Source organism: Elephas maximus, chromosome 9 (assembly GCF_024166365.1).
Source record: "Elephas maximus indicus isolate mEleMax1 chromosome 9, mEleMax1 primary haplotype, whole genome shotgun sequence".
Classification (NCBI taxonomy): domain Eukaryota; kingdom Metazoa; phylum Chordata; class Mammalia; order Proboscidea; family Elephantidae; genus Elephas; species Elephas maximus.
The window spans coordinates 26,531,687-26,555,699 of NC_064827.1; the positions used below are offsets into that span (position 1 = coordinate 26,531,687).

The 24,013-nt window shown below is 38.5% G+C and overlaps 1 protein-coding gene across 18 annotated transcripts in view; it reads right to left on the minus strand.

Moving 5' to 3' along the window:
• The window catches only part of BNC2 (basonuclin 2), a 487,890-nt gene that overhangs the window by 158,898 nt on the left and 304,979 nt on the right, over positions 1–24,013 (minus strand). For all 18 annotated transcript variants that reach the window (XM_049895253.1, XM_049895249.1, XM_049895248.1 and 15 more), the window contains one exon: positions 21,249–21,351. In XM_049895253.1, coding sequence (XP_049751210.1) covers positions 21,249–21,351 — 103 coding nt within the window. The remainder of the gene's footprint in view (positions 1–21,248; positions 21,352–24,013) is intronic.

Sequence of the window (24,013 nt, forward strand, 5' to 3'; positions counted from 1 at the left end):
GACAAGGATAGGGTTTTCTAGATGTAACAAAAATGGTGTATATCATCAAAGTAGGAAGAATGCTGAAGGGTCTGTCTTAGGCTGGTTCTCTGGAGGAGCAAAATCAGTGAAGTGTGTACGGGTAGGGACAGACAGATTGATTTATTTCAAGGAAATGGCTCATGCAGTTCTGGAGGCTGGCAAGTCCCAAATCCATGGATCAGATGTCAGGGTGGAGGCGTCTCCTGACTCCCATGGCTGCAGGAGCTGACAAACCCAAAATCGGAAGGTCAGATGGCAGGCCGCTGGCTCACATCCCAATAATCAGAGATCAGAGGATGAAGAGTCAGATGCAGGATCTGCAGAGAGTGACTTTTGCCAGAATATCCATATATACTGGATGCAGGCCACACCCCCAAGGAAACTCAACTCTCCTTGGCTGATTAGCTTGATTGGCTGATCTGATTGGCTCTTGATTTGATTGGCAGCTCACATCAGATTAAAAAAAAGGATGATGATTACATAACACCTGCCAAACCACTGATAAAATCATGGCCTGCTAAGTTGACACATAACCTTAACTATCACAGGCTCAAAATTTGAAAGGCAGCCAACGTGGCTAGGACATGAGCAAGGGATAACAGCACAAAACAAGGCTAGTAGAGCGGCACAAAATGAGGCTGGTGACACTAGCAGCCTCTATCACTCACAGATAAAGTTTTCACATTTTATTTTCAATACAAGGAGCCCTGGTGGGGCATGGTGGTTAAAGTGCTCATCTGCTAACTGAAAGTTCAGCAGTTCAAACCCACAAGCTGCTTTTCAGAAGAAAGATGTAGCAGTCTGCCTAAAGATTAGAGCCTTGGAAACCCCATGGGTCATTTCTAAGTTCTACTCTGTTCTGTAAGGTCGAAACCGACTCAAAGGCAATGGGTACGGCAACGGGTATTTTTAATACTGTTCCTTTAGTGCCTATCCTCTTTCTTCCCTTTTTACTACCCTTCCTTTCCAGTTTCAATTTAAGTTCTGGTCTCCTTTTCCATGACACCTGGAGAGGTCCCTCCATCTAAGCACAAACTGTCTCAGCAGCTATGGTACTCGTGAGTGCCAATCATGTGAGACCCTGCCACATGCTGTCCATTTACTGGTGTCGCTTATATGCCTATTTTATCACAATAGTTTTATTTTAAGCAGCAACCATATCTGAAACATAATCACTTAAGAGTGCTCAATAATCCTGTTTCTGAACGGATGAACACGCTGCAGTATACACAAAACCAGTTGCCTTCGACTCTGACTCAAAGTGGCCCCACAAGGGGCTGTGCTCCATATGGTTTTCAATGGCTGATGCTTTAAAAGTAGATTGCGAAGAGAGGCCTTTCTTCTAAGGTGTCTCTGGGTAAAATGGAACTTCTAACCCAAACTGAGTGTGTTAGCTGTTTGTACAGCCCAAGGACTCATAAAGTGTACATAATAAAGGGGGGAAAGGTCATTACTGTTTTTACACTGGAAGGGGAAACTTATGATCCCACTGTGCCTCCAAATTCTTAATGTTACCCATGCCTGGTTCTCCGTCCTCTCCTTTGCTCTTTACACCCCTCCAAAGAACAGTGGGGGTGGGGAATCCTGGCAGCTTAGGGGGCAGGATGGGGCTGCTGGTGAGGCAGGAATTTTGACTAAATTTTGCATAATTTATTTCCTTTCCTATCACTTCAAGCTTTTTGGGGGCTTATAATGGATCGCTAGGTAAAAAAGGGTTGGAAATCTCATTGTTAAGGAAAACGTGCTTAATTTCAGGGTACACAGCCTGGGCGGTAATATGTAGACATTACAAAAATCATCCAAAACAGTAGTATAGATCTCTAGATTTGTGATCAATGTTCTAGATTTTCAGTCTCACAGCTATAGAAAAAAAACGGTATAGTATAAAACTTGGAAAGGGGTCTAAGAACACTCACCAAATAAGGCTGTTAGGTTATTATCTACGCACACTACACTTGATCTCAGCCAAAAGGCCAAGATGCGATATTGTATATACCATGGACTGCCAAAAGGATGAACAGATCTGTTTTGGAAGAAATACAACCAGAATGTTCCTTAGAAACAAGGATGGCGGGACTACATCTCATATACTTTGGACTTGTTATCAGGAGGGATCAGTCCCTGGAGAAGGATATGATGCTTGGTAAAGTTGAGAGGAAGACTCTCAACAAGATGGATTGACACAGTGGCAGCAAGAATGGGCTCAAGTATAACAACAATTGTAAGGATGGCACAGGACCGGGCAGTGTTTCATTCTGTTGTATACAGGGTCACTATGAGTTGGAACCAACCGGACAGCACCAAACAACAACAGATTAGTATCTACAAAGAAACAATTATTTTACTTTTGTAGAAGGCCGTTGGGGGCTGGGGGGGGGGAACCAAATGAGTAAATTAACCTCTTTTACTATGCAGAAATTTATCTGGAAAAAGAACAGGCTTTAACCACACAATATGGATTCCAATTAGAGAAAGAAAAAGATTCATACAATAAGTTCTACTTAAACAGTGAATCAGGTGACTGAGATAAATAATTTACCTGAATTTCCTTTAAATACCAGAAACAGAGGCTGAAGCTGGAGATTTTCTAGTTATACAACAAAGGGGAAACTGAGGACTAGATATAATTTTAATAAACACTCTGATAGGTCTATAGTTTTCCAAAGGAAAGTGTTGGCTAAGCCACAGACTCAAAAACAACACCTAAGTCTGGGTGAAGAAAACTCATTTTTATCAAAAAAAGAATCACCATGAGGGCAACAGTTGGATTTTTTGTGGTTCATTAATGTAAGTGTGCAATAGAAACCCAAGTATGAAATGTAACACAAAGGACGTAACAGAGTGCACTATCAACTGTATTGCTAACTTAAAGAACAAAGTATTGTCCTTTATAAAATTAAGTTTTTAAATGTATACCGTAGTGCTGGGAGACAGTGAGGGGTGGTTAAGAAAGAACTTGCATCTATTAAGTGAAATGTGAATAAATATTTTTCATTTCGATTTTTAATAACAGGCATTACTCTCCAAACCTTCAAATAAATTAAAATAAATGTAAACCTGTAATTCTACAGGCTTCATTTCCAATATTTTCTGTGAAGGTCACAGAAATAAAAACATATTCAGATACTTTTTTTTCCTAATGTTGGAGTATAAAAGTGCTTTTCACTGATCCTAGAAAATCGGCTCTCAGTGATAGTTTATAGTTCTCAGTTTTCCACAACTTTTTTAAAACATAAGTTTCTTTAAAAGCCAAGTTCAAGTGACTTAGGTGGTTTCTACAGGAAAATGCTCATTTTAGGCCCAAATGTCCAGTGGATTTCATCTAATCACTGTTCAGGCCTGGTGGTGTGAGGTTGATGGCCATTCATAAAAACAAGGAGGTGGGGAAGGAGAGAGATTTTTCAAAACTCACCTACTTTGCAGAATAAAACAATCAAAATTTTGTGTGAAAGTAGTCTAAAAGGAAACCTTTTATTTTACTAATATCCAGTCCTGCCCTGGATATTTTAAATTTTTTAAATGCTAATTTGAAGCAATTTTACGAGGTGGGGGGTGGGCGAGAAAGCCATATTCTTTCATTTTGGGATAAAGCCAAGTGAGCCTTAAATTGCAACGGTAATTGTCTTGAGAACAGCCTGCCTCTTGCCTCAAACACCTCTGAGAATTCTAAGTTGTAACAGCATGAAGTGGTCAGCTTTAGGAGTGCTGGGTCCTCAAATGCTATTTTAATTCCAAAAGATTAACAATTAACAAGTGTTTTAAAGAGATTGTTTTTATGGAATTCTTTACATGATTACTTTAAAAATTCTAAAATAAAGTTGTTAATGACAGGATTTTACTAGAGCAGTTTCTAGGGCCTGGTTTTAAGTTTTAGTTACTTACAAACTGAATATTCTCTCTTCCTACCTCAAATGCTCAGGCCATAACATCTGAGTTTATGAAGGTGGGTAGCTCTTCATTCTTGCTAATATCACCAATAATTTCCAACTATATCACACTTTATAATATGCACACAATACCCATTTTAATGATCTGTCATTTCAACGTAGCCAGCCCATGAACTTCTACAGATTTAATGGGATTTTGCGAATTCTAAATTTCATCATAAAGGGGCCCTTTGGAATCATTATAACATCAATCCTTGCCCATTATAAAGTTTAGCTCTCTTACTAGGTAGGAGCATCAGGGCTCAAGGCAAAGGCTTAACCTAACCATAGATTTTAAGCCAGATTCTAATAAAAGCCTTAGCACTTGGGGAGAACATTAATGAATGGCACTGATGACATATTAAAAACTTTTTAGTGATTCAGGGGATCATGAAGGAGGGCAATGGTTGTGATCAAGAGAAAAATTCCTTGTAACTTGAAGTAATATTTAGATCTGCACGTTCTATTATTACTTTTGGGGAAAGAACTATGTAATTGGGAGCAAATTAAGTACAAAATAACTCATGTTCCATTTAAGTCACAACTTTCTAACTGTAACTGTCAAGGTTGAATTAATTAGGATATTTAATACCAAGGAGAGAGAAAGCTTGTTTCTAAGATTTTTTTTAAATAAAGATGAGGAGAACTGATATGTAGCTGAAAGAGTTGATCTCCAAACCTGGTGATGAAAACTGTCAGCCCTTAAGTGTGAAGGGTTTATTTTTTTTTCTTGAACAAATAGTGGGTCAGTGTTTTTCAGTCGGAAAAAACTCCACTAAGCCTCCGTAAACCCTGATTATATTACTACGCCTTATACACCTTAGGTGAATGGTCCTTGATTTTTTTTTTCCTTTCTTTCCTCAAAATACATGAGAAATAGCATATGAATAGACTTGCAGTCCATTATGAATGTGTTTCTAAACTGTCCGGAGAGAAGGGGGACAAAAGTAGTTCCAATAAGTCCCTACTGTCCTGGGGATCTTAATCACCCCCAGTTGACAAACAGCTTTGAGAGTGCAAGGATATACACACACACAAACACCCATAATTAGCCCTGGGTGGAATCTGAGACCCACTTGAGACTTTATAGCTAATATTTCAAACTGATTGGCATTTTCCCCCTATGGCCTTATGCATAATAAAGTCTTCACAACAGACTTTGGAAATCATTAAAGTCTGACTGAGGCACACATAAAAGTAGACTGTCAACGCTTGGTTATTCAGAAGTTCACTCTCCTGGCTAGCAGATTAAACAGGCCCTTGGTTTTTCTTTCTTCTCCTCCTTCCCTTTCCTTTCATGGCCCACTTTTTCTGGCAGGTCTTTACTAATTTGCAGCAACTACACCAGAAAGGTAGTAAGGGAAAAAGAGAAAATGTAATCTGCAAACTTGAAATAGATCTAGGAAGAGATCTGGTACGTGAATCTACTTGCTGAAACCAGGTTTGGGATTACTATCACTATCGCTGTTCTATCTCCCACGGCTGAGGTTGGCTCAAAGTTGGCTACACAAACCCGGCTTAATTAAACTTATACACCAATGAGTTCAGTTATAACTGATTGATTATAAAACATCACCCATGTAAAATGTAACTAGTGAAATTTGCAACTTAAACTTAGCAATGTAAGTCCTTTCATTAAACAAACTAACAACAACAAAAAACAATGAATTCTTCTGTAAGGAAATAATCACCCCATCCCCAATTTATTAGCTCTAAAGATTGAATTTTCTTGAAGCAGCATACATCTATATAAGAATTTAAGTAAGGAAGCACTGTAAATGTAAGGCATATTTATTATCTGATAGAACGTATGTTTTAAACTTGATCAGATGCAGTGAGGAAGTTATTTCAAAATTTAGAAAAAGCGGTCATACAAAAAACCAGCATCTGGTAGGAAATACCTGGAAGGAAGAAATGATTATATTCCATCTTTTCTTTGTTTTTCAATGGATGTCACCTTTGTGTCACAAGTATTTTTCCCTCCCTTCACCAGCAGGTCAGCCTGAAATCTCATTTTAAATCCATAATCAATCACCCCTGCCCCACTGTAATCCCTTAAAATTCTGGGCTATCACACACACTTTTGACACTGATGTGTGCTTTCTTCTGGATTGCTGGATTTGCTTAATGTATATATCAAGTATCACACTGCTTTGCATCCCTGGCTGGAGCGATAAAAGGCCCTATATAAAGATTTGCCCATAAAAAGGGCTAAGAGGGCAATCTTAAGGCTTAGGAAAAGTCTAAATCAACCAATTTTTAAATGTAGGAGTAGACAACGTTAAAGACTAGAGCAATGCTTGTGGGCTTTTCCACTAATACGATCCACATATGATCAAGAGGACAGTGAGACTTAAAGTTACCATCCCACCCTCTATTAGTTGGCTACGTGATGTGTATGAGGTATCAGCAAGGCTAAAAATCCTTTAGAGTTTAGGGCCATATGAAACTATTTTGCACCATCACAAATAATCAATGGTGCACAAACATTCAGTAAAGAACTAGTTCCTGAAAAAACTGTGAACAAAAACACAGGGGAGGTACTGGTTAGCTCTTTGAATTCTGGATACCAATTTGATAATGACAATGATCCTATTTTCTAATGAGAAGGAATATTCTATTAATTACTAGCAACTGGCACAATATGGAAAATAAATACAAACTTTAAAATGTAGCGATTTTTCCTTTAGATATTTTACTGTATTTAAAAACCAGTAACAGAAAACACTTGCCAAATTCATTTAGTCTCTGACTGAGGCACTCATACCATCTCCTAATTTACAGCTTGCACGTACAGATGTTCACACTTAGTAAAAGGGCTTCTTAATAGCTTTTTTTAATTAAAAGTGTGTTGATAATAGGTGTTTTAAACATATCCAAACAACACAGCTGAACTGACAAATGCCTCACCAGCTCTCACATCGTGGCAAGATTTTTTAAGAGAAAATGTTATGATTCCGTTGCATGTATGGAAAATAAATGTTACCCCCCAAAACCTCCGCTGAAATCTTTCATTAATTTCTCTCTCTATGATCTGTTTCCAAGTAGAAAATGTTAGATTGCTACTAGGTTTACGTAGCCGAAAGCAGAACCACACAGTCATTGCTGCTGCCTGCAGCCTTTTTTTTTCCTTTGCAAAACTTTGAACCCAATCCAGCTTTGACACACTGCCTCTTCAGTTAATAACTATCAAGTTTCCCCTTGTCTCCTGTCTACTTTTCTTTGAGGCAATTGCGCACTCAGCACCCCGAGATAATAACACACATCTATAAGATAAAAGCAATGGCATTAATGTAATTGTCTGCCTCTCTCTCTTTAGCCTAATCTTTTTTTTCCTTCAGTTTTGACTGCCTGTGTGACACCTGTTTTTGTCTCTTCTGATCCTACGACAGGTTTTCCGCTGACAAGGTTTTTGCCTGACAGAGATTCTGCAGACAAGAACATAATAAAATATGAAGAGCTGCTTGTCAGAGTTTCTGCCAATGCTCACATGAAATAAAAAAAAAAAAAGACTTGTTTTTTTATAAGGGGCTCTGTGATGGTCGCTTTTGGCCTGTCAGGATAAAGACCTCCCCAGCCAATTTCTCCAAGCCAAACAGGTGTTTTCTTTTATGTTAGAGGTTGATTTGTTTTTTAATTTTTACTGATAGTGGAAAACGTGAGCAGCCAAAAAGGGATAGGGGAGGCGGAAATTTCTTACTCTCACGTTTTTTTTTTAGGCAAAGGAGTATTGAAGCACTCCAAAATAAAAGCGGAAGGTATTTCACTCAAGACCATATTTTCTGAATAAAACAAAAATGCCATCTGTTCATCATCAAGCCAATGTAACTTCCCTAAGATTTACTTCCTGGTTAGTTAGGCTACTAAAACCTCCCACCTACCTTTCACTTGTTGTCTTGAAGACACAGAGAGACAGTAAAAGGGAAAACAGAGTGAGGGCTGGAAAAGAGAAATGTAGAAATGGGACGAAAGACAAGGTGTTTGGAGGCTCTGCTCACCATTCAAAATGGGAAGAGGTGACTGCAAAAAACCAGGCAATTAGGAATCAGAGACTGAAAGAGTTTCCATAAACCTTTGTTCCATGTACCATATGGAAGGTACTGCAGTAGGAAGATGAAGAGTTGCCCTTTCTCAGCTCAAGCTAGTGGAGCGATCAGTACTACAGAGAAACTAGCCTTCGGGTCTCAACCAAGTGCGCTGAAAGCATCCAGAAGGGAACTCTTAATTGCTCCTGTGATGACCAAGGCAGAGGAAAGACTGGACTCGATCAATAGTGCAGCCAGTGTGAAGACTCGAAGGACCAGGAGAGAGTTTTCTGTGATGAGTGAAGGGCTGACAAGAGCCTGGATTTTGATTTTGGGGATTCTCACACCAATTCTAACTACTCTGCCAGCAAACAAGTTTAACCTGGGCTTCAGTTCTCCACATGCATTACCTCATACCTAGGTCTAGATGTCTAATGGAAATATAATACAATCCACATATAGGATTTTAAATGTTCTAGTTGCTATATTTAAAAAGCAGAAACAGTGAAATTAATTTTAAGAGTATATCTTTTGTTAATACTTTATAGCAAAATATAATCAAAAGACTTAATAAAACAAATCAGTTATTTTACATTCTTTTTTCTGGACTAAGTCTTCAACATCTGCTGCATATTTTGTAACTACTGCACATCTCCCTTTAGACAATCCACATTCCAAGTGTTCGATAGTCAAAACAATGGCTTCCTTATTAGACAGCCAAGTCTAGCGTTCCCTTTGCATTTTTTGGCCAGTTGAACGCAAGGCCCAACAAGACTGTTTGATGAACTGAGCTTGTATTTACAGTGTCACTTCACCATGCAGCAGGTTGCAAACCCTGAGGCAGGGTGGGGACTTCCCTTTCCTGGATACCAAAGACCCTGAGTATCATGGTACAGCTCCAAGGAGAGAGGGACTTCACTCTTGGGCTCCTTATCAGATACTGTTTACAAGACTACCCAGTTGTGGCAGTTAACTCCTTAGAATACTTTCCATACAATGCTATACTCACTAATTAACAGGAGATTAATTCAAGAAGCTTCTGATGAGTTACAAAAAGTCACCCTCCCAGAAGTCTCTACTGTTTTTAAAAACCTGGTAGGAAACAGAGGATGCAAATCGTTTGCAGCAATCTACTAACCTAAAGGTTGGTGGTTCGAACTCACCCAACTGCACTGAGGAAGAAAGGCCTGACAATCTGCTTCCATAAAGATTATAGCCTTAAAAACCCTATAGAACAGTTGTACTCTGTAATGTAGGGTCACCATGAGTCACTATCAACCCAGTAGCAACAGGCAATGGATTAAAGAATGGAGTGCAAAAACAACATTTTAGGCCTCCCAGAACGCAAGCGAGAGCTCTAAAATGTGACACTTTTCTCATCCAGTGATTTGGTTTTAACACACACAAAAAAAGCGGGGCGGCAGGGGGGAGTGGTGAAGTACTCATCATATAAGACATTCTAGAACAGGCAGAATGGTTGAGAGCCTCACCAAGATATGGCTGAGGCGTTCTGGGTCCTACGACCCAGATGAATTTCCTAGTTTATCTGAACAGCACATTCTAAGTAAAAGGAGAGGAGTTGAGTGTGTTTCATTTGTAACTCCTTCAAATTGTGCTCTGCTAAACCCGATGAACTCCAGTTAATTAAGATGTTCCTATAAGCAATTAAGCTTCCTGTAGGATCGTTAGCAAGATATAAAAATTTATGATGTAATAAAGTGCAATAAAATGATAAAGTGGTTAGCCCATCAAAGCACTTCAATGCAAGAAGATAGGTGTGAAAATTTGGCAAATTTAGCTTTAACTCTGTCTAAAAGTCAGCTATTTCTCCTTTTTGGATTTAATGTTTCAATAGGTAAGTGCTCTAAAATTCAATCCAACTGTTCTGCACTTCTCATAATATGACTTTTGGGGGTAAAGTGTTTCCTACTTCTGTTCAAACAAGGGCTAAGTGACATTTTACGGGAAATGGAAGATCACAGAACTGTGCTGGGTTTGCTGAAAACAACATCATCTAAGGAATGCTGGCCCTCACAACCAAAAGCCTTGGTGGTGACCTGAACTCTGCTACTGGGCACTAAAGAAGACTTACCCTTGAAAGAGGATGCACACCTTAAGTGAGACTCTAAATATTAATGATAGTACTTAATATCACTTATTACTTTAATATTAATAACATTAGCAGCTAATATCGTTGTGCCAAAATATGGGACTAAACCCACTGTTTTCTTTAATCCTCCTCAAAACCCCCTTGTGCAATTTAGGTAAACCAGTTAACCAACTGCTGCTGAGTTGACCTAATGCATACTGATGTTACAGTAGAACTGTGCTCCATTCCACTTTCAGTGGCTGATTTTTCCTAAAAAGTTTGTTTACCAGGCCTTACTTCAGAGGTGCCTCCAACCTCTTGGTTAGCAGCCGAGCGTGTTAACCATTTGCACCACCTAGGGACTCCCTGACATTTAGGTTGTTGTGCTTTTTGGGTGCCGTCGAGTCGGTTCCAACTCACAGCGACCCTACGCACAACAGAACGAAACACTGCCCGGGTCCTGCGCCATCCTCACAATTGTTATGCTTGAGCTCATTGCTGCAGCCACTGTGTCGATCCACCTCGTTGAGGGTCTCCCTCTTTTCCACTGACCCTGTACTCTGCCCAGCATGATGTCCTTCTCCAAGGGCTGATCCCTCCTGACAGCATGTCCAAAGTATGTAAGATGCAGTCTTGCCATCCTTGCCTCTAAGGAGCATTCTGGCCACACTTCCTCCAAGACAGATTTGTTCATTCTTTTGGCAGTCCATGGTATATTCAATATTCTTTGCCAACACCACAATTCAAAGGCATCAATTCTTCTTCAGTCTTCCTTATTCATTGTCCAGCTTTCAAATGCATATGATGTGATTGAAAATACCATGGCTTGGGTCAGGTGCACCTTAGTCTTTAGGGCGACATCTTTCTTCTTCAACACTTTGAAGAGGTCCTTTGCAGCAGATTTGCCCAGTGCAATGCGTCTTTTGATTTCTTGACAGCTGCTTCCATGGCTGTTGATTGTGGATCCAAGTAAAATGAAATTCTTGACAACTTCAATCTTTTCTCTCTTTATCATGATGCTGCTCATTGGTCCAGTTGTGAGGATTTTTGTTTTGTGTTGAGGTGTAATCCATACTTGAAGGCTGTGGTCTTTGATCTTCATTAAAAGTGCTTAAGGTCCTCTTCACTTTCAGCAACCAAGGTTGTGTCATCTGCATAACGCAGGTTGTTAATGAGTCTTTCTCCAATCCTGATGCCCTGTTCTTCTTCATATAGTCCAGCTTCTCGTATTATTTGAACGAATACAACCCTGACGCACACCTTTCCTGACTTTAAACCAATCAGTATCCCCTTGTTCTATCCAAAGAAATGCCTCTTGATCTACATAAAGGTTCCTCATGAGCACAATTAAGTGTTCTGGAATTCCCAATCTTTGCAGTGTTATCCATAGTTTGTTATGATCCACACAGTCGAATGCCTTTGCATAGTCATTAAAACATAGGTAAACATCCTTCCGGTATTCTCTGCTTTCAGCCAGGATCCACCTGACATCAGCAATGATACCCCTGGTTCCACGTCCTCTTCTGAAACCGGCCTGAATTTCTGGCAGTTCCCTGTCGATATACTGCCACAGCCGTTTTTGAAAGATCTTCAGTAAAATTTTGCTTGCGTATGATATTGTTCTATAATTTCCGCATTCGGCTGGATCACCTTTCTTGGGAATAGGCATAAATATGGATCTCTTCCAATCAGCTGGCCAGGAAGCTGTCTTCCATATTTCTTGGCATAGACGAGTGAGCACCTCCAGCACTGCATCTGCTTGTTGAAACATCTCAATTGATATTCCATCAATTTCTGGAGCCTTGTTTTTCGCCAATGCCTTCAGAGCAGCTTGGACTTCTCCCCTCAGTACCATCGGTTCCTGATCATATGCTACCTCTTGAAATGGTTGAATATCGACTAATTCTTTTTGGTATAATGACTCTATGTATTCCTTCCATCTTCTTTTGATGCTTCCTGCATCATTTAATATTTTCCCCATGGAATCCTTCACTATGGCAACTCGAGGCTTTAATTTTTTCTTCAGTTCTTTCAGCTTGAGAAACGCCGAGCGTGTTCTTCTCTTTTGGTTTTCCATCTCCAGCTCTTTGCACACATCATTATAATACTTTATTTTGTCTTCTCGAGAGGCCCTTTGAAATCTTCTGTTCAGTTCTTTCACTTCATCAGTTCTTCCTTTTGCTTTAGCTGCTCGACAGTCAAGAGCAAGTTTCAGAGTCTTCTCTGACATCTATTTTGGTCTTTTCTTTCTTTCCTGTCTTTTCAGTGATGACCTCTTGCTTTCTTCATGAATGATGTCCTTGATGTCATTTCACAACTCGTCTGGTCTTCGGTCACTAGTGTTCAATGCATCAAATCTGTTCTTCAGATGGTCTCTAAATTCAGGTGAGATATACTCAAGGTCATATTTTCGCTCTCGTGGACTTGCTCTGATTTTCTTCAGTTTCAGCCTGAACTTGCATATGAGCAATTGATGGTCTGTTCCACAGTCGGCCCCTGGCCTTGTTCTGACTGATGATATTGAGCTTTTCCACCGTCTCTTTCCACAGATGTAGTCAATTTGATTTCTGTGTGTTCCATCTGGCGAGGTCCATGTGTATAATAGTCACCATTTATGTTGGTGAAAGAAGGTATTTGCAATGAAGAAGTCCGTGGTCTTGCAAAATTCTATCATTCGATCTCCGGCATGGTTTCTGTCACCAAGGCCATATTTTCCAACTACTGATCCTTCTTCCTTGTTTCCAACTTTTGCATTCCAATTACCAGTAATTATCAATGCATCTTGATTGCATGTTTGATCAATTTCAGACTGTAGCAGCTAATAAAAATCTTGTATTTCTTCATCTTTGGCTCTAGTGGTTGGTGCATAAATTTGAATAACAGTCGTATTAACTGGTCTTCCTTGTAGGCGTATGGATATTATCCTATCACTGACAGTGTCGTACTTCAGGATAGATCTTGAAATGTTCTTTTTCACGATGAATGCAACACCATTCCTCTTCGAGTTGTCATTTCCAGCATAGTTTTTTTATATATATGATTGTCCGATTCAAAATGGCCAATACCAGTCCATTTCAGCTCATTAATGCCTAAGATACCGATGTCTATGTGTTCCATTTAATTTTTGACAATTTCCAATTTTCTTAGATTCGTACTTCGTACTTTCCAAGTTCTGATTATTAATGGATGTTTGCAGCTGTTTCTTCTCATTTTGAGTCACATCAGCAAATGAAGGTCCCAAAAGCTTTATTCCATCCACGTCATTAAGGTCGACTCTACTTTGAGGAGGCAGCTCTTCCCCAGTCATCTTTTGAGTGCCTTCCAACCTGGGGGGCTCACGTTCCAGCAGTATATCAGACAATGTTCCATGGCTATTCATAAGGTTTTCACTGGCTAATGCTTTTCAGAATTAGACTGCTGGGTCCTTCTTCCTAGTCTGTTTTAGCCTGGAAGCTCAGCTGAAACCTGTTCTCCATGGGTGACATTTAGGTATATTCCTATTATTTAAATTTAGAAAGAAAAGAACTGGAGCATAGACACATTATTAAGAAAAGGAAAAGATGGAATTTGACCACTGGCCTGGCCACCCACAACTTTTAACCACCAAACTATATTATGATATGTCTGTGTCTTTAAGATGGAAGTTTTATTCTTGTAAGAGTTTTGTAATCACAACAACTAACATTTATCAAGTATTTCCTATATACGAGGCACCTAAATTATCTCAATTAATCCTAGGAAGAACCCTATGAGTAAAGGGTTCATTATCCATATTTCATAGATAAGAAAACAGAGAGTGTCTCACTTGGCCAAGGTTCTAGGGACAGTTGGTGGTAGAAGCAGGGTGTGGACACAGTCTCACTCAAGAGCTGCACTCTCACCTGCTAGTCTACATTGCCTCCCATTCATGTAAACTGACCTGAAATCTCTCCATACAATGGGGCCTGCAATCTGCATGTTTCAATGTAAGATCCTCTCCGCAGGCTTCCATGGTTTAGCGGTAATGGTAGAATTCTAGCTTTCCATCCAGGAGACCTAGGTTCTGTGCCAGTTAAAGCATCTCATGTGCAACCCACCGCCTGTCTGTCAGCGGAGGCTCGTGTGCTGCTTTGATGCTGAACAGGTTTTAATGAAGCTTCCAGACCAAGACAGACTAGGAAGAAAGACAGACTAGAAAGAAAGTTCAGGTCATCTATTTCCGAAAATTGGCCAATGAAAATCCTATGGATCACAATGGTCAAATCTGCAACTGATCACGGGGACCAGACACAAGACCAGGCAGTGTTTCATTTCGTTGTGCGTAGGGTTGCCATGAGCTGGGAACCAACACAACAATAGCTAACAAGATCCTCTCCAGAAACTCTTTGGCAGTGGACTGGCATTGATTAGACTTTAGTGGCCAAGACTTACCAGATTTACCTTAAGTTCCGACTGCAAAGGAATGAATTAGAAAAAATCTGGAAGGGGATGATAGGCAGAGGGCCTAGGACTTTAAGAGAGTGAGACTGTTTGTGCTGTGATTAAAAGAAAGAGAGAAAGAAAAAAAACAAAACTTAAAAGAGTTCAAAGTATCACCCCAGACTTGGGCAGGCTGAAAAACAAATCAAAATAAGCAGCTCAGGGACACAAAAAGAATACAGTTAACTCCATTAATCAAGCACCAAACCTTTGCATTTGTAAGGATGTCCTCCCTTTAAAGCTTATCAGAGGTGATGATCAGGGAATAAAGGAGAGGCAAAAGAGGACACCATGCCCTGGGGTCAAACAGAGAAGACTCCCATGCCAAGCAGGAAAACAGCCTTGTATTTGCTCTGTAAAATAAAAGTGAGAAACTTTCAAGGACTTTGCCCATGGAGAGACCAGGACTCAGCTGCCTCACCAGAGCTAGGAGATAAGTAAAAGCCGGTTTTTCTGTATAAAATGGTATTTTACAGTTAGGCACAGCCAGGTTTCAGAATCACAATCGGGAAGAACTAAACCTACTAGAAAGAAAAATTCCTCTGAAGAGATACACTTCTATATTAGTTCCCAGCTTTTCCAAACCAGTGCACCAGGGGACGATGACTGTGGTGTTTCTATCCACATGTTTCTAACCAAAGTCCTAGACAAATGACCATCTGCAACTTCCCAGAAGGATCAAGTTCTTACTTTGCCATTGCTCACCCTGTGTTTACTTCTCCGTCCTGGGAAGGTCTTAAAGTAGTACCACTGTTACACTGTTCACCAAGTCCCGAGCACCCCTCCCTCTGCAACAATTTTCTCCAAGTGCATAATTCACTCTTAGTGGGCCAATCTCCATGTCAGTAAAAGGGAGGCCAGAGCTCTGTGCTCGTCAGAGGGGAACACCTGGAAGGTTATCTCCCTTTGTCAGAGGAAACCAGGTTCTTCCACCCTCTTCTCCTTATTTTGAAAAATTACTGTATAGAAACTGCTGCTGATTCACTGAGAATGAGCATGAAGTCATAGAAATGACATGTTTTCTTGCTTGTGATAGAGTACTTTCTATATGGTGTGGAAGGGGAGAAGGCTAGGGAAGAAAAGAGATGGGGAAGGAAAGGTCACTATCACTTTAGCTATACCGGTTTTTCAGAGAAAATATTTAGTGCTACCAGTTGGGGACAAACTACTTCTAAAGATGTTTAGACAACTCATAAGCAGAGCAAAGATTGGGGCAAATGATAAAGACATGTGATCTTTCATAGGAGAAAATGAAAAATTACTGGTTTTTGAACCCTTATTAGGTACCATGACTCCAACGTCTTTGAAGAATGTATAAATAAAACACTAAGATCTCATGATTCTACATGTGGGACTGATAATATCAAAAGATTTTTCATAAAGAATACTCAGAACCAAAGGTCTTGATTTACGACTTAATTATGCTATTTGAGTCTGACTTAGGGATTGCCAGACTTAGCAAAACAAAAAACAAGCAAACAAAAAAAAACAGGACATCAGTTAAATTTGCATAGAACATACTTACCTAAAACTTATTGTTTATCTGAAATTCAAATTTAAATGCGTATATCTTATCTGACAGCTCTATTTACATGAGGGTCTCTATAAAGACCCTTAGTCTGGTAAGATATGCCAAGTAAGAGCTAAGAATTCAAACTCAGTGACACTGGAGAAAAAAAGAAAAAAAATTACTTCCAGTGAATTATAAAAAATAAAGGTTTGAAATTAATGGGTTATACGAATATTAAGTCTTACGGTACATTAAACCATAAAGCTGGGAGGTATATGGCATTATATCAACTTTATACTCCTTGCTATTTTCTGTGGTACACAACTAAAGAGCTAAAGGATACTTGCCAGGGTCCCCTACAATATATTTAATAAGTATCTACTGACTTATGGTTCAGATGATCCAGGGCAAGCCTGCCCACATTTTACATAGAGAAAAAATCTGAGTAGCTTGGATAAAATACATACAAGAAGACAGCTAGAGTGATGAGCAAATATTTAACCTAATTATTTTAATACATATTATATTAATATAATTATTAAACTGTCTCTCCCCTTGAATGAACTGCAAGGAAGGAAGGGAAATCACATTTACAGAAAATAATAAAGAAAAAGACTCAAGTTTTCCAGTGCAAGAAGCACTTTTGCAGGCAGACCTTGGCCAAAGGAAGTACCAATAATACTAGTATTCATTCACATTGCTTGAAAATGAATGAGAAGTCTAGCATTTACGCAAGTTTGTTGGCATGGCACATCCTTTTGGTTTAAAGTCAAAGTATTCTATAATGAAAAGTATTTGTACCAAGAAAGCTGCTGTGGGGTTCATTTAAACTACGTAATATGTTTGTGTTCATCCATTTCATATCCTTGCCAAAAACTGACCATACATACCTAGGAAGCATGGAATTATTTTTGTTTTTTTTAACAGAGTTTTAAAAACAGGCTTTGTCAGAAGTGAAAATAATTGATCTAATAAAGGAAAATAAATTACCTTCCAAAAATCTGCACACTTCTTTTATCAATTACGCTAATAAAATATATACCAAAAAACAAAAACCCATTGCCGTCAAGTCGATTCCGACTCATAGCAACCCTAAAGGACAGAGCAGAACCGCCCTATAGGGTTTAGCAGCTGTAGCTCTTAACCACTGTGCCACCAGGGTTTCCATAAAATACATACCATCCAAGAAAATAATAATAACAATAATAATAATTTTCCATTTGTCTTGGGCTGTCATTAAATAATTCCTTAAACTATGTTTTCATTTACCTTAATTTAATTGTTTAGAAATAAAATCTTCATCTGTACTATAGATGTTAAAATTAATTCACAAATAACAAATATAGTTTAGTACAGTGTTATCAACCGTTACAACATGCCTCCAATTTCACAAAGGCAACAAATTCTTATTGGTAACACTTCTCATTATAAGCAGAGGTTCTTCAAGAAAATAATGATGAATAGAAGTACTCTTCCTCCTACCCACCTTACCCACCACTGCCAATTTCTAAAACTATGGAAAATTCTTGACTTAAGCCTCAACTCTGCAAATGGTAGGATTAACACTCTTGTATGTGGGGGCGGGGGAGAGGGTGGTCAAAACCCAACAAACTGAATTTCTACCAACATAAGTGTTTACGTGGCTCATAGCGAACCCACAGGACAGAGTAGAACTGCCCCGAAGAGTTTCCAAGGAGCACCTGGTGTATTTGAACTGCTGACCTTTAGGTTAGCAGCCGTAGCACTTAACCACCTATGAGTTGGAATCGACTCGACGGCAACGTGTTTGGTTTTTGTTTCTAAGTGTTTACATGACCACAAAAAAAGTCCATTGCTGAACTTGATCTTATCCTGATATCTTACTCTGGCACTTTTCAACAAAAAAAATTGAACTTGTTGGAAACATTTTTCACTCTTTCAAGACTCACTCAAACTGTTTTAGGTTAATAAAAGTATTAGGAAGACCATAAAAACAGGGATTAAAAAATACAGTTATGTGATTTAAGGGCAATTTGCTGGAGTCCATTATCCAAGGACTCTGAACAGAAACATGACAAAAATTAAAAATGGCAACTCTGGGCTATTTCTGGCCTATCAACTAAATTAATATATACCATAGCATTACCATCCTTTACCTAAAAAAAAAAAATCTTGTCTTACATAAAATTCAATTCAAAAAAGTCCTGCTTTCAATTTTCAAAGTGAAAGAACTGAAATTCATTAATTTGGGGAGGGGATGGTAGGAAATTCTTCATTTCATCAGTGGAAAATACCTATTGGTATTCAAGGAACTCTTCCTTCCTTAACTCAGTGGTGCTAAAGACTTCAAGGAAGTAACTTGTGAACAGTAACGCATTTCAATGAGTAATTTCGAAATCTTGGTGTTATAGTATAACGAGTTAATCATTCTCCTCCTTGATTTTTAAAACATTTTTCTCAAAATTTTTATAAAGCAGCTAATGTCAATAACTCAAGCAGGCTTGAGAAGCAATATGTAAAACAATGAAGACTCTGTGTGTGTGTGTGTGTGTGTGTATGTATACACACACACACCCAGAACACAGAGACAACACAAATATAATGTATGTATATATTAAATATATGTATTATATTTGACATATAATAACCCATAAAATCCAAAATCCTATGAAGAAAATAAAGGCACAAAGGAGATACGTGAAGTCATTTATTCAAAAGAGACCAACACATAGTCTGAAGACTGTGTGCAGAATATGGTTTTACATTAAAACCTCTTCTTTTTAAAAGAACACCTGAACTTGGTATTTGGATAATTTTTAGTAGCAGGTATTAAAATATTATTTTTTATAGCTCTATAATAGGTGAAGAGTGTTCAGTGCCACTATGAAACAACTCTACAAAATATATCCTGGTAGTCTTGTTGCTGTTCTATCTACTTTCAGAGAAAAATTACACACTAAAAAAACCAAGTCACTTCCTCCTTGCCTCACACATAGGACACTGTACTTTGTAATGCAGCCAAGAAGACTGCTTGTTTCCCCTCTGAGAAGTAATAATGGAGACATAATTTCAGGGTTTCTGTACAAGGGGAGGGAACAAAGCAATTAGTTGAAATGCTGGGGGCTAAATGAGTGGGTGCTCTTAACATACTGCCAACTAAAAGGCTAAAAAAGCCAGCCCTCACTGTGCTACACACCCTAATGAATGGGGAAGGGTAGAATTTGCATACCTGCATATAGGTATTTTGAGTTGTGTACAGATATGCTCTTGTTGTGGGGAAGAGGTCAAGGTAGTAATGATAGTGGAGGCAAGGACTGTATTTCATTTTTCTTAGATCTAGGACAACTCAGCATTAATATCCCAGAAACACAGAATTTCTAAAGGTACAACAGGAAAAACATAGTCTGGTATAACAGAAATATCTTCCTCAAATTCGGTAAACGTCACATCCTTCAGAAAGCCTGAGCAACCACCATTGGCCAAGAACAATTTATGTTGTTCAGGAAGGAAGAAATACTGCTTCCCCCACCCATTACACGACTAATGTAATACACACATGGAAGTTGGAGGGAAACAAACTCCAGGTGGCACAGTAAACTTTTATACTCACAAGTCTACCATGATAGACGGATGGTAGTAACACAAGACGGCTTTGGAAAATATGAGTGAATAAATGAAAAGTCCTTTGTCTAATTACTGGCCATCCATTTCTGCTCATCCGTCATCTTGCTGGTTATTTTCAGCATATATAATTGAAGGCTTTATATATTTTATCTTTAATTCTCATAATAACCCTGCAAAGCAGTTATTGATAATGCTATTTTGCAGATAAAAAACCTGAGATCTATAGATGTTAAGTAACATGCCATAGGCAGAGCCAGGATTTGACCCCAGAATTATCCATGCTACTCCTGCCTCCAGCAACCTCATGGGGCTGGACAGGCTTGTGGTATATGCTCTTTACCTATTACCTAGCAGAGCCAATACTGCACTTCAGGGAAAGAAGGACATCTGTGAAGAAATTAAATCGTTGAATGCAGTAACACACAAAGACTGCAAGAGTAACAACAGCTCATTCCTTGCTCAAGCCTGAACTAGGAGTTGCTACAGATGCAGGAAGGAGTTCCACTCCTGGGGGCACACAGAAGGATTGCCGGATTGTGGCTATGTCTGCTAAGCATACTCCTTCTAGTGTATTCCCTTCACACTACTGTATCTGCCCCCTTTTCTCAGGAACACACGGCTGAAATGTCCCTGCAACTCCAAGACACATGCTCTAACAAGCAACAGTACATGATAAATTAAAAGCATTTCAAGGCACTGCCCTGTGTTGTTACCTTAGATCTTGCTAGAATAACATGACATTTATAAAAATACAACCCACTGGATATTTGGCACTACTCGGGAATGAAGAATATGTCCACTTAAGAGCCAATACCCGAGGCTGTCAAAAAACCTCAAGCCAGGATTCCTTTTAAAAACATTACCTATATTTTTAAATTCTACAGTCTAGAAGTAAAGAAAAACTCTCTAGGAGATGAAGATAATCTCTGGTTATTCCCAAGTCTACGTTTCCCTAAACATAATAAACTCAAACCATACATAAGAATAGAATCAGTGCACATTGATGGAACAGCTATGTGCATTGGCAAAAGGCCTCAACACTCCCAGCCCTCACTCTGGGTCACCTCCACCCTCGACATGCACCGTCCAACTCCAAACCCAATGCACAATAAAAGGAGTATTTACAGATTATTTTTTTCAGATATCAGCCAAATAATGTTCCCCTTCACTTTCTCACCCACCTTAGACCATACAATATTTAACATCTGGGAGGAAAAACTCAGCTTGAAGGCATATGACAAGGGTAAGCAGTCATCAGGGAGCTCTCCCAAGCAAAGAGGATTTGCCAGCTTCCCTCCAAGGTCTCGGCCCTGAAAGGCCAACTGTGGTATGTTTGAGTTTCCATCAGGGCTGGTGCTTGCTGGCTGCTGCTATGTTCAATAAGAGCCCCACGGCCCAACTGTCCTAAAAACATCTTGCCCTTCTGTGAGAGCTGCTCACTAGCACTACTTCTTGGAGCCGAGAATACGCTCTTTGAGAGTCACTGGCTGAATGTTAACTAACACTTGGAGCACAGCTGACCCCTCTCTTCTCCAGGCCAGTGACTGCTCTAAAAAAAACACACACATTCACACGAACATAGCAAGAGCTGGAAGAAAAGCCCAGATTCTCCTCACCATGTGCCACCCAGCCATGTTTACACTGATCGCAAGTCCTCAGGTTAATCTTCCCCGGCTGAAAACATTCACACGTGCAGTTTACCAGTGTACAGCGGATGGCCTGAAAAATAGAAAAAAAAAGTATCAGCATCCGTTCAAAGGGACCATATTTTTTCTCCATTTTAATAAACAATACTCATTTCCATTTTTATAAGCTTTAACTTGGTGCAGGCCTGGAGAGTTTTAAAAACAAATTTTGATACTATCTAAACCTCTTACAAAAAATGCAACCAAATTCAATCACTAATATAATGTTTTATGTCATTCATATGTAAGCTTTAAATTAGAACTGCAGACCCAGTGGAACAAGAATAAAGGATTACCACGTTCTATAAGATGCTGGATTTATAACACCAGGTATCTAAAAGAAAAGTAAAAAAAATATTGCTGCTAATACATATTCCCATTAAAGTTTATCCATTTGGCAATAAGGCAAAAAACATATGTTCTAATACAGTGTTCAAGTGAAATGTTTGTGAAAGTGTTCTGTAAATTAAAATGTGGACTTCAGGTATTATTATTGGAATATAATTTTTCTTCAGATGAATTTCATTTAATGATTTATCTTTCAGAAACACTGTGAAAGACACCCCCATTGTCCCAATAAGACCCAGCCTATTTCTCTTGTTATTTATCACTTGTCAATTTCTTTTTTTTTTTTCTGCATATATAATTCCACTTTCACTCCTCTTTTGAAGGACAAAGCTATCCTCTTTTTAATGTGATGCAAGAAAGTAAGTTTTGTTTTTGGATCTGAAAAAGAACAGAAAAAAGCCATTTATGTGCACATATTCTATCTGGAACAGTAAAATTGCATTTTACCAAAACTGAAAAACACACTAAAAATCTTTCATTTCCTTACAAGTACTTTAAAAAATTACCTCACCAGTTTATATTATAAAGTGAATCCAAAGAAAATTAGCATAAATGGAGTGTAACTTTTTGTGGGTAAAAACCTGTGCTTAAAAATTGTGCTAAGGCTGACCTATGCTCCTAGGCTGTAGTTAATAAATTTATCTCATGCATTTAGTTCTAATTGGCATGGAAATTTTGAAGACAGAGGGATTTAGTCCGATCATTCACAAATTAAGAATCTACTGTAATACCTGAACTGCCAGGAAAAAATCTCTGTACAGATGTAGATGCAATCAATGACTACTGATTTTAGGGTGGGGAGGGTGGGCATGGAAAAAAAAAAAAATCTGATACCCGAAACTATAGATCTATGCCTGAAAGCTACATTCACAAGTCCCGATGCTCATATTCCTGAATCCACTTGTATTTTTTTATATAAATGACCTCATTAGTAATAGTATTTTAGATATTGTTAACAGTTTGAGCCAAAGTCCATTCAGAAGGAATAGACTGGATAGGCTTTTACTGCTCCCTACAATTTGGATTAGGTAAGTTTATTTCTCTTTCATTAGTTAACATTTTTTTTTTTTTAGTTAACATTACACCTATGAGTCTTTATTCAATATCTGATGTTGGAGTTCTCACTAGTGAATCCTTCCTTTCTTCACCTCCTTCCCAAACTTGTTCCTCTGTTACTTCTAGGGGAATACTCAATTTGATAATCTGCCTAACATTTTAATAAGGAAGACCAAAGAAGAATGGACACCTCTGAATTGTGGTGTTGGAGAAAAATACTGAATATACCATGGACTGCCAAAAGAACAAAGAGATCTGTCTTGGAAGAAATATTTCCAGAATGTTCCTTAGAAGCAAAGATAGTGAGACTACATCTCACATACTTTAGACATGTTATTAGGATGGATCAGTCCCTGTAAAAGGACATCATGCTTGGTAAAGTTGAGGGGCAGCAAAAAGAGAAGACCCTCAACAAGATGGACTGACACAGTGGCTGCAACAATGGGTTCAAGCATAATAATGATCATGAGGATGGCGCAGGACCGGGCAGTGTTTAGTTCTGCTATACATACGGTCACTATGAATCAGAACCGACTGGATGGCACCTAACAACAACTTACAATGTCATGGGTCTAATTATGTAAAACTTTCCTATATGTATTAGTGATTAAAGGAATTAGTAATGAGATAAGGACACCAAAAGAAATGCTGACTAAGCGAGACTAATAAGTATGCGTAGGTTGTAAGGAGAAATATTTCTCCCAAAAGTTATTATTGCCTTTCCAACAGCAATATATCAGATCTTCACTGGTTAGTAGTTAGTTCTTCAAATAAAATGTCCATTAGTTAATGAATTCCCAATTTAAGTGGACACTAACAACAACAACAAAATTTAGCAAACAGTGTTTCTACTAAATAGCGAGGCACTTTATAAACTATAATGCCCATGCAGATTTACTTATCTAAATAGCTACACTAACTTTTTATAATAAATGTTTAACACATTCAAACATATATGGCGCTGACATTAAAAGTGCAATAATAAAGGATTTCAGGAATGCTAACAAAATACCACCCTGGCTTTACCAAAATCAAAATGTGACCAATAAAAAGAGATGATCTTTCGAGGACATATTTTAACACTAGCATAAAAGACAGACATACTTTAAATCATTACTATGGAAGTATTTGGAATTTTACACAAATAGCCTTATTTTGCATTATGTTTAAAGCATATTTTCTTTAAACTTTAGTTACAGCTATATTCAAAGACCAGAACAAATTAAGGGATTGTAGATTTGTTTTGTTTGATGTATATTTATTTGTTCACTGGTTGAATCATTCTTTCACCT